The following is a 9,100-nucleotide window of genomic DNA, read 5'->3' as shown; positions in this document are numbered from 1 at the left end:
ATTGAGTGAGATCATGAACTCCTTGCCTGCTCCTTGGAAGAAAAGCAATGACAAGCCTAGACAACATATTAAAAAGCAGAGATATTACTTTGCCTACAAGGGCCCGTATAGTCAAAGCTATTGTTTTTCCAGCAGTCGGAAATGAGAGCAGGAAACGAGATGAATGGATATGATCAGATCAGTTGCTCAGTCATGTCCGACTCTTTGTGACCCCATGAATCGCAGCACGCCAGGCCTCCCTGTCCATCACGAACTCCCGGAGTTCACTGGGACTCACGTCCATCGAGTCAGTGATGCCATCCAGCCATCTCATCCTCTGTCGTCCCCTTCTCCTCTTGCCCCCAAACCCTCCCAGCATCAGAGTCTTCTCCAATGAGTCAACTCTTCGCATGCGGTGGCCAAAGTACTGGAGTTTCAGCTTTAGCATCATTCCTTCCAAAGAAATCCCAGGGCTGATCTCCTTCAGAATGGACTGGTTGGATCTCCCTGCAGTCCAAGGCACTCTCAAGAGTCTTTTCCAACACCACAGTTCAAAAGCATCAATTCTTCGGCACTCAGCCTTCTTCACAGTCCAACTCTCACATCCATACATGACCACAGGAAAAACCACAGCCTTGACTAGATGGACCTTTGTTGGCAAAGTAATGTCTCTGCTTTTTAACATGCTATCTAGGTTGGTCATAACTTTCCTTCCAAGGAGTAAGCGTCTTTTAATTTCATGGCTGCAGTCACCATCTGCAGTGATTTTGGAGCCCAGAAAAATAGTCTGACACTGTTTCCACTGTTTCCCCATCTATTTCCCGTGAAGTGATGGGACCAGATGCCATGATCTTCGTTTTCTGAATGTTGAGCTTTAAGCCAACTTTTTCACTCTCCACTTTCACTTTCATCAAGAGGCTTTTTAGTTCCTCTTCACTTTCTGCCATAAGGGTGGTGTCATCTGCATATCTGAGGTTATTGATATTTCTCCTGGCAATCTTGATTCCAACTTGTGTTTCTTCCAGTCCAGCGTTTCTCATGATGTACTCTGCATAGAAGTTAAATAAGCAGGGTGACAATATACAGCCTTGACGTACTCCTTTTCCTATTTGGAACCAGTCTGTTGTTCCATGTCCAGTTTTAACTGTTGCTTCCTGACCTGCATACAAATTTCTCAAGAGGCAGATCAGGTGGTCTGGTATTCCCATCTCTTTCAGAATTGTCCACAGTTTATTGTGATCCACACAGTCAAAGGCTTTGGCATAGTCAATAAAGCAGAAAGAGATGCTTTTCTGGAACTCTCTTGCTTTTTCCATGATCCACCAGATGTTGGCAATTTGATCTCTGGTTCCTCTGCCTTTTCTAAAACCAGCTTGAACATCAGGAAGTTCACGGTTCCATATTGCTGAAGCCTGGCTTGGAGAATTTTGAGCATTACTTTACTAGCGTGTGAGATGAGTGCAATTGTGTGGTAGTTTGAGCATTCTTTGGCATTGCCTTTCTTGGAGATTGGAATGAAAACTGACCTTTTCCAGTCCTGTGGCCACTGCTGAGTTTTCCAAATTTGCTGGCATATTGAGTGCAGCACTTTCACAGCATCATCTTTCAGGATTTGGAATAGCTCAACTGGAATTCTATCACCTCCACTAGCTTTGTTCGTAGTGATGCTTTCTAAGGCCCACTTGACTTTACATTCCAGGATGTCTGGCTCTAGGTCAGTGATCACACCATCGTGATTATCTGGGTCGTGAAGATCTTTTTTGTACAGTTCTTCTGTGTATTCTTGCCATCTCTTCTTAATATCTTCTGCTTCTGTTAGGTCCATACCATTTCTGTCCTTTATCGAGCCCATCTTTGCATGAAATATTCCTTTGGTATCTCTGATTTTCTTGAAGAGATCCCTAGTCTTTCCCATTCTGTTGTTTTCCTCTATTTCTTTGCATTGATCGCTGAAAAAGGCTTTCTTATCTCTTCTTGCTATTCTTTGGAACTCTGCATTCAGATGTTTATATATTTCCTTTTCTCCTTTGCTTTTCGCTTCTCTGCTTTTCACAGCTATTTGTAAGGCCTCCCCAGACAGCTATTTTGCTTTTTTGCATTTCTTTTCCATGGGGATGGTCTTGATCCCTGTCTCCTGTACAATGTCATGAACCTCATTCCATAGTTCATCAGGCACTCTATCTATCAGATCTAGTCCCTTAAATCTATTTCTCACTTCCACTGTATAATCATAAGGGATTTGACTTAGGTCATACCTGAATGGTCTAGTGGTTTTCCCTACTTTCTTCAATTTAAGTCTGAATTTGGCAATAAGGAGTTCATGGTCTGAGCCACAGTCAGCTCCTGGTCTTGTTTTTGCTGACTGTATAGAGCTTCTCCATCTTTGGCTGCAAAGAATATAATCAATCTGATTTCGGTGTTGACCATCTAGTGATGTCCATGTATAGAGTCTTCTCTTGTGTTGTTGGAAGAGGGTGTTTGTTATGACCAGTTCATTTTCTTGGCAAAACATATGAGAGCAGGACAATTAAAAAGGCTGAGCACTGAAGAATTGATGCCTTTGAACTGTGGTGCTGGAGAAGTCTCTTGAGAGTCCCTTGGACAGTAAGATCAAACCAATCAATCCTAAAGGAAATCAATCCTGAATATTCATTGGAAGGACTGATGCTGAAGCTCTAATACCTTGGCCACGTAATGCGAAAAGCCAACTCATTGGAAAAGACCCTGATAATGGGAAAAAGTTGAGGGTGGAGGAGAAAGGGGCAAGAGAAGATGAGATGGTTGGATGGCATCACCAACTCAATGGACATGAGTTTGAGCAAACTCCAGGAGATGATGAAGGACAGGGAAGCCTGGCATGCTGCAGTCCATGGGGTCACAAAGAGTCAGACACAACTGAGTGACTGAAAAACAACAAAATGAACTCACAGGCATGACACACACATGTACTCAATACATGTCCCAACCGTAGTCCAGGGAAGACACTGACCAGCACAACTCCTCTGGAAGGGACAGGAAGGCACAGGAAGGAAAGGAAGACCACATTTATACATCTGTACTCTAGCTGTCCCCCACTCCTTGCTTCCTCTGGGTAGAAGGAGGACAGACCTTATTGACAAAACTGAAAGTTTTCTGTCTTCAAGGTTGTTGATGGTGGAGACGTGGAGATCATGATGATGCTAATGGTGGGTGGTGACAGGTTGATAAACGATCATATTCCCATGTCCTTATTCTACAAAACACTTTCATGGCCATTATCTCATCTGAGTCCATCAAGGCAGAAATTATACCAATTTTAGGAAGTAGAAGAATGAGGTATTTATCTTATGTACTATTTAAAAATTTTTTTATTTTATATTGGAGTATAGTTGATTAAGAATATTGTCTTAGTTTTGGTTGTACAGCAAAGTGTATACCTGAATATATATATACGTATACATATACAAAAAAATTCTTTTTCAATTTTTTTCCCATTTAGGTTATTATGGAGCATTGAGTAGAGTTTCCTGTGCTATACAGCGGATGGTTGTTGGCTATCTATTTCAAATATAGCAATGTGCACGTCAGTATGAGGTATTTAAAAACAAAATAAAACAAATCTGGACCGTCTCTACCTGGCTATCTCATGGAACTCCATTTAACCTTCCAGAGAAAAATGTGGAGAAGGTCCTGACATGGGTATGCCTCTTCCCATCCCTGAGTGGGAGTTCCACCCAGCTGTGTCCAGCTATGATATGGACTCTGACCCCACTTCTCCACTCCCCAGGAGACAGCCCACAATGCCTGCCCCAGTCCTATTCTCTGTCTGGGCCGCCCTGAGCATGCCCGGTGTGTGGGTTGCAGCCTTTTTACTTCTGAGGTTTGGGTCGGTGGGTCTCATACATTGTCCCATTCCAGTTATTCCTCCCAATTATTGAGGTAACAGATAAGGAGCCTGGAACCTAGAAGAATCACTGTGCCTCAGATCACACCATTAGAAAGTGCAGTCTGGGTCTAGACTCTGAGGTCTGCATCCGGTAGTAGGAGAAATTACTGCATCTCTTCTTCCAGCCCAGCTGCCCCCTCCCTTCACCTATCAGATACCAGAACACAGTTGTCTCTCCCTAAGCTGTTCTGGGTGGGGCTGAGCTGGGTGGGGCAGCCCTGTGTAGTGTTCAGTGAAGATGTGGCCCCTACAGGCAAATTCAGCCAGACATTGATGCAGAGCAGCAGTTCTGACTGGTGAGAGCTGCTGCCCATGGGTGGGGGTGGGGAACTGGGAGGGAAGGAAGTGTCAGGTCTGGTTGGATCAAGGTTGAAAAGAGAACTTAGAATTGTCTAGGGAAGAATTCCTGCTGGATTGAGGGAGAGGGGTTAGGGAATGCCAGGTGACTGAGGGTGTGCAGGAGAGGGTGACTGACGGAAGGGAGGATTCCAGGGACAGTAGGAGCCCCAGAGGCTGGGAATGGCAAGCTGGAGGTCCCAGCGCGGGCTTCACTCTTGCCTTGACTCCGTCTCCATCCGCGCTATGATGAGAATCCTCCGGCCCCAGCCACCCTTTCCAGAGAAAGGGCTTCCAGAAAGCTAAAACGACCCATGAACTGAGATCTGGGGGCTGGCGGGTGTAAACTGAAGCAGGAGTCTACTCCTGCCCACCTCCTTGTGTCTTTGCCAGGTGAGAAGGGAGCAGAAAGGAGAGCCTGGAGTCTGGATCGCCTTGCAAGTTGCCAGCCATGCCCACTCCTCTGCTTCCGCTGCTGCTCCGCACGCTGTTGGCCCGCCTGCTGCTGCCCGCTGCCCGCCTGGCCCGCCAGCACCTCCTGCCCCTGCTGCGCCGGCTGGCCCGCCGCCTGGGCTCCCAGGATTTGCGAGAGGCTTTGCTGGGCTGTCTGTTGTTCGTCCTCAGTCAGAGACGCCCGCCGGACGCCGGGGAGGCTTCCAGAGTGGCCCGCCTGGAGAGGAGGGAGAGGCTAGCCTCCCAAAAATGAGCCCATGAATCCTGGTAGCAGCTGTGCCCCCTAAAATGCTTTATTTCGGAATAAGACAGTCCTGGCCCCATCACTGACTGCAGCCTGCCCAGTGGACAGAAGACGTGGTGGGGGACTGAGCATGAGAGGGGTCCAGCTAGGACGTGCCCCCCACCTCCCAGCAGAAAGGATTGGAGGGATCCTCTGTTTCCAGAAAACAGATCACCGTCCCTTCCTCCCAGCATTCTTCCCAAGAACTTGCCTCTGGTGGGAGGGGTACTGATACTCCTCCTCTACCCCCACCCCCAGGCAAATGGAGAGAGGAGGTCCAATGAGGGACAATGCTTAACCCTGGGACAATGGACAATTCGGCTAATCCAGACTGTCTCTGGTTTGAGATTTCCCAAATAATAAGAACTTGGTTCCCTACTAGGGAGTTAGTCCTGCCCCCAAAGCCCAGTATGCAATAGGGGCTCAATAAATATTTGTTACCTTTAATTCTTAGGATGCCTTTGACAGTCCTGTCACACTCCTGCACTGCAGGACGGTCGAAACTGTCCAGAGACGGGTGGGGGAACACCTCAAGCCTTCCTTTTGCTACCTCTGTTATTGTCCCTCTCAGTCCCAATGCCCTGGAAGCTGTTTCTCTTTCTAACTTGAATGTCTCACACTGGGAGTCAGCAGTCTTGGGTCTTGCTGGCAGCTCAGGGTAAGGAGGTTAATGTCCTCCGGCGAGTGTGAACACTCTTCTTAGCTAGTGGTGAGGGAAGAGGGAGATTTGTTTTTGGAGGGACCCTGTGGGCAGCAACCCCCTCCCCCCCAGAAGCGGACTAGAGATGCATACCCCTGAGGGGTACTCTGCCCAGGATGGGATCTAGGGGGCACAGGGTAATCTGAGGAATTCACCTCTTCATTTCTTCTCTCCAGTGGGAGGCCCCTGGAGGGATCTCAAACAAGAATTGTCAGAGGCATTTTGCAAACCTGCCTCCAGATACTTTGCTTACTATTCTCCTGCAACGCTCCCCACTCCTACCCGCCTCCACCCAGCCCTGGGCTTCCGGTTCAAGGCGGTAAAGTGAGGACCACAGGCGACAAGCCCCTTGCAGGACCCTCATCCTGTCTGCACACCCCATCAGAAGGCTGGCCTGGGGGAAAGACTCCAGATCAGAGCTGTGGGCCCCCAATCCGGCCCCGCGGGGCTTTGCGCCAGGCCCTGCTTCCCTACACCCGGACACCATCTGCTTCCTCCAGGGGTCATCAAAAGCCAGTGCACGTGCTCGCACCCCCCACCCCCCGCCGCCCACTCAGAAAGGTGGCCTGGGGGAGGGGCGGGATGAAGGGGATTCGAACCCCTGGTCCCTTCCAAGGCCCCGGGCGCCTTATTTATTCAGCCCGCTCCAGGCTTCTCCTCCCTCTGGCCTCCCGGAGAGCTCCTCTCTTGGGAGTCTGCAACCGTGCGCGGGGCGGACGCCGGGGTAGTGCGTTGCAGCCCCTTCCCCGCCCGGTGGCACAGACGAGTCAGACCCGGAGTGGTCTGCAGTTTCCGGCCATGGCGACGACACCAGTCCCGCATGGAGGAGGCCAAACGGGAACCAGGGGCCAACTGGCCCGGGAACTTCCGTCCCCGATCCCCGACACCGGAGGCCCCCTGGGAAGTCCCAGCAGGTGCGCGGGGCAGCAAAGGCGGGCAGCGGCGGCGCAGCGGGGGGCGGGGCCTGCTGTTTCCCCGGCGGGCGGGGCGGGGCGGGGCGGAGAACGGAGTGGGCAGGGCTATCGTGGATGGGTGGGTGGAAATTAACGGAGTTTGCATCTGCGGTTTCTGGCGGAGGTCATTTCCCCAGACTTTGGAGGCCGTGGTGAGATAACTGCCCTCCCCTAATCACTTGCAGATGTGTCCAGGGTCAGAGAATTCGGAGCAAAGGATGAGGCAGATGTTTGAGATATGAAGCTGGAAAACCAAGTTCAGTCTTCTTGAACCCTGACCCCCTTACACACCCAGTAAGGAAAGTGAGGGACTTGAGGTATCTTACTGAAAGGGCTTGATTCTGTCTTCATCTTAGCTGATATTTTGTTCGTCATGGATTTTTGTTTCTTGCATTCACTTTGATTTAAAAAAAAATATATATATATATATATATATATATAGTATTAAAACATTATCCGGATTCTGGAATATTTGAGCTCCCCTTATATATTGTACCTCAGACAAGTTGCCTCTTTGGCCTCTCTCTGGCCCCAGCCCTGCCACAAGGCCATGGAGATACACTCACAAACACAACTGAGAACATACAGTCATGAGCCACGTTGGCGACAAAGTGCAGAGCCAAGCAAACACAGCAAACACAGATGGAGGCAGGGCTAGGAAGAGATAGGACTGTGTGTGTGTGAGGTGATGAGGCACCCTTGGGGCCTGGAAGGGGGAGGAGGGAGTCACAGGTCACAGCCTCACAGAGGCACGGGATCGGGTGGGGATGGGGGTGCAGCTAGATCAGCGCTTCACACCCTACTCCTGTACCCGGGACCTGAGGGACCCAAAAGATTGGGCAGCGAATGACAAGCACTGGCCTAGTGGGCACAGGCCACTGTGAATTGGGCTCTGAGGCTGTCCAGCAGAGGGCCCTGGCCCTCAGCAACCATCCCTGCATAGAGAGGTGGTGCTGGAGGGGTGTGGGTGCTGGCTGGGGGCCCAGGCAAGGAGAGTGCCAGACAGGCTTCTGTCCAGCAATAACAGCCCTGCCTGTTGACATCTACTAGCAGGCTAGGCTTCAGCGGGGGTGGGGAGGAGAACCAGCCTTCCCCTGTCTGGTCTGGGACCCTCACCACTTCCTCCCAATCTCTTTACGCTTACAGCCCCCTTTGCACACAGCTGCAGCCACTGGCTACCAGCCTGGCTATTGATGCCGGATCCATTTGGCCACTAAAGCCTGCCACCCCCACAGGCTCAGAGACGGGAAATGAGGATGCGGAGAGAGACAGGGGCCAAGAAAAAGGGGAGAGGAGGGCCTGGAGAGGTAGAGAGAGGCTGGACAAACACAGGGTAGGAGTGCAGTGGGGGAGACCCAGACATGAAGCTGCCCTCAAGCTGTGGGGCAGTGCCTAGAAAAACACTACTCATACCCCTCTTCCTGCCCTCTGCTGGTTAAGGCCAGGGGCTGACTGTGTGTCATGTCTCTGTGGGTCCCTGAGCCAGTAGGCTGGCAACAGCTCTTCCGAGTATCTTGGGTTGAATCCACCGATCAGTCCTAAGAAGAAAAATTACCCTTTGCCTCAAAGCCCAGTCTGTTCACTGGAGAGAGGGTGTGACTCTCCCTTATCCCTATGATGTTAGTACTGCTAATTGTTAATTAGTGTCTGTGACTTTCTCCAGGGTAAAGGCCTCTTGGGTAATTGGGTTAAGAGAGTGGGACGGGACTGGATTTTCTGTCCTCAGCATCTCTCTAGCCTTTCGATTGTCCCCCTGTACTGAAGGCTGCTGCAGGAGCAGTGATTCCCCTGTCCCCCCAGATTTACTGACCAACCAAAAAGGAGGGAATCCTTCCTCCTTCCTTGCAGGTACAGGAAGGACCAATCATCCCTCAGCGTGCCCACCCTCTTCCTCCTCAGACTGGGAGGATGTGGGGCTCAGCAAAGCTTCCTGATACTCCCTGAGTATCAGGATTACAGATTCACTCAGGATGTAAGGCTTTTCCTGTTCCCAGAAGTGCCTTAGCTTTTCCAAAGTTCTGGATTTAGAAAGGGTGAATCATGAGAGGGCTACGGTAGGGCTGCCACCCCACCCCCAACATTCTCCTCCACCCCCTACACACATATCTCTCTAAAGTGTGAGCGGATCTGTAAGTGTTAGAGGTGGGAAAACCCTGGTCACACATCATACTGATTCGGTCAGAGGGATGCCCCGGCATGGGAACTGAGAGGATAATTCCAAACGAAGAAAGTGACACTGAAAAGGGAAGGGGGCGCTGGAAGGAAAAATGTGCGGTGTGAGAGCGGTGTATGTAGGAGGCAGCTTCGCGAGCCATAATGGAACATTTGAGACGGTGTTTGGACCGGGCGGTGGTGGGGGTAGGGGGCTCCGGATCTGCCTGAGCAGGATTGTCGCTGGGAGAGTCCCGAGACGGCCGTGTAGGAGTTTGTGTAACCCCAGCGAGGAGACCAGGGATACACTCCGTGATGGG

The 9,100-nt window shown here is 50.6% G+C and overlaps 1 protein-coding gene across 1 annotated transcript; it reads left to right on the top strand.

The window, feature by feature from the left end:
* Nucleotides 1-4,005: 4,005 nt before the first annotated feature.
* Nucleotides 4,006-5,419, top strand: MYMX (myomixer, myoblast fusion factor). The gene is made up of 2 exons (XM_055571316.1): nt 4,006-4,200; nt 4,634-5,419. The coding sequence occupies exon 2, from the start codon at nt 4,692-4,694 to the stop codon at nt 4,944-4,946; it is 255 nt and encodes an 84-aa protein (XP_055427291.1). The 5' UTR covers nt 4,006-4,200; nt 4,634-4,691; the 3' UTR covers nt 4,947-5,419.
* The last annotated feature ends 3,681 nt before the right edge of the window (nt 5,420-9,100 follow it).

This window comes from Bubalus kerabau, chromosome 3 (assembly GCF_029407905.1).
Source record: "Bubalus kerabau isolate K-KA32 ecotype Philippines breed swamp buffalo chromosome 3, PCC_UOA_SB_1v2, whole genome shotgun sequence".
NCBI classification, from domain to species: domain Eukaryota; kingdom Metazoa; phylum Chordata; class Mammalia; order Artiodactyla; family Bovidae; genus Bubalus; species Bubalus kerabau.
This window is presented reverse-complemented; position numbering and strand designations above follow the sequence as displayed.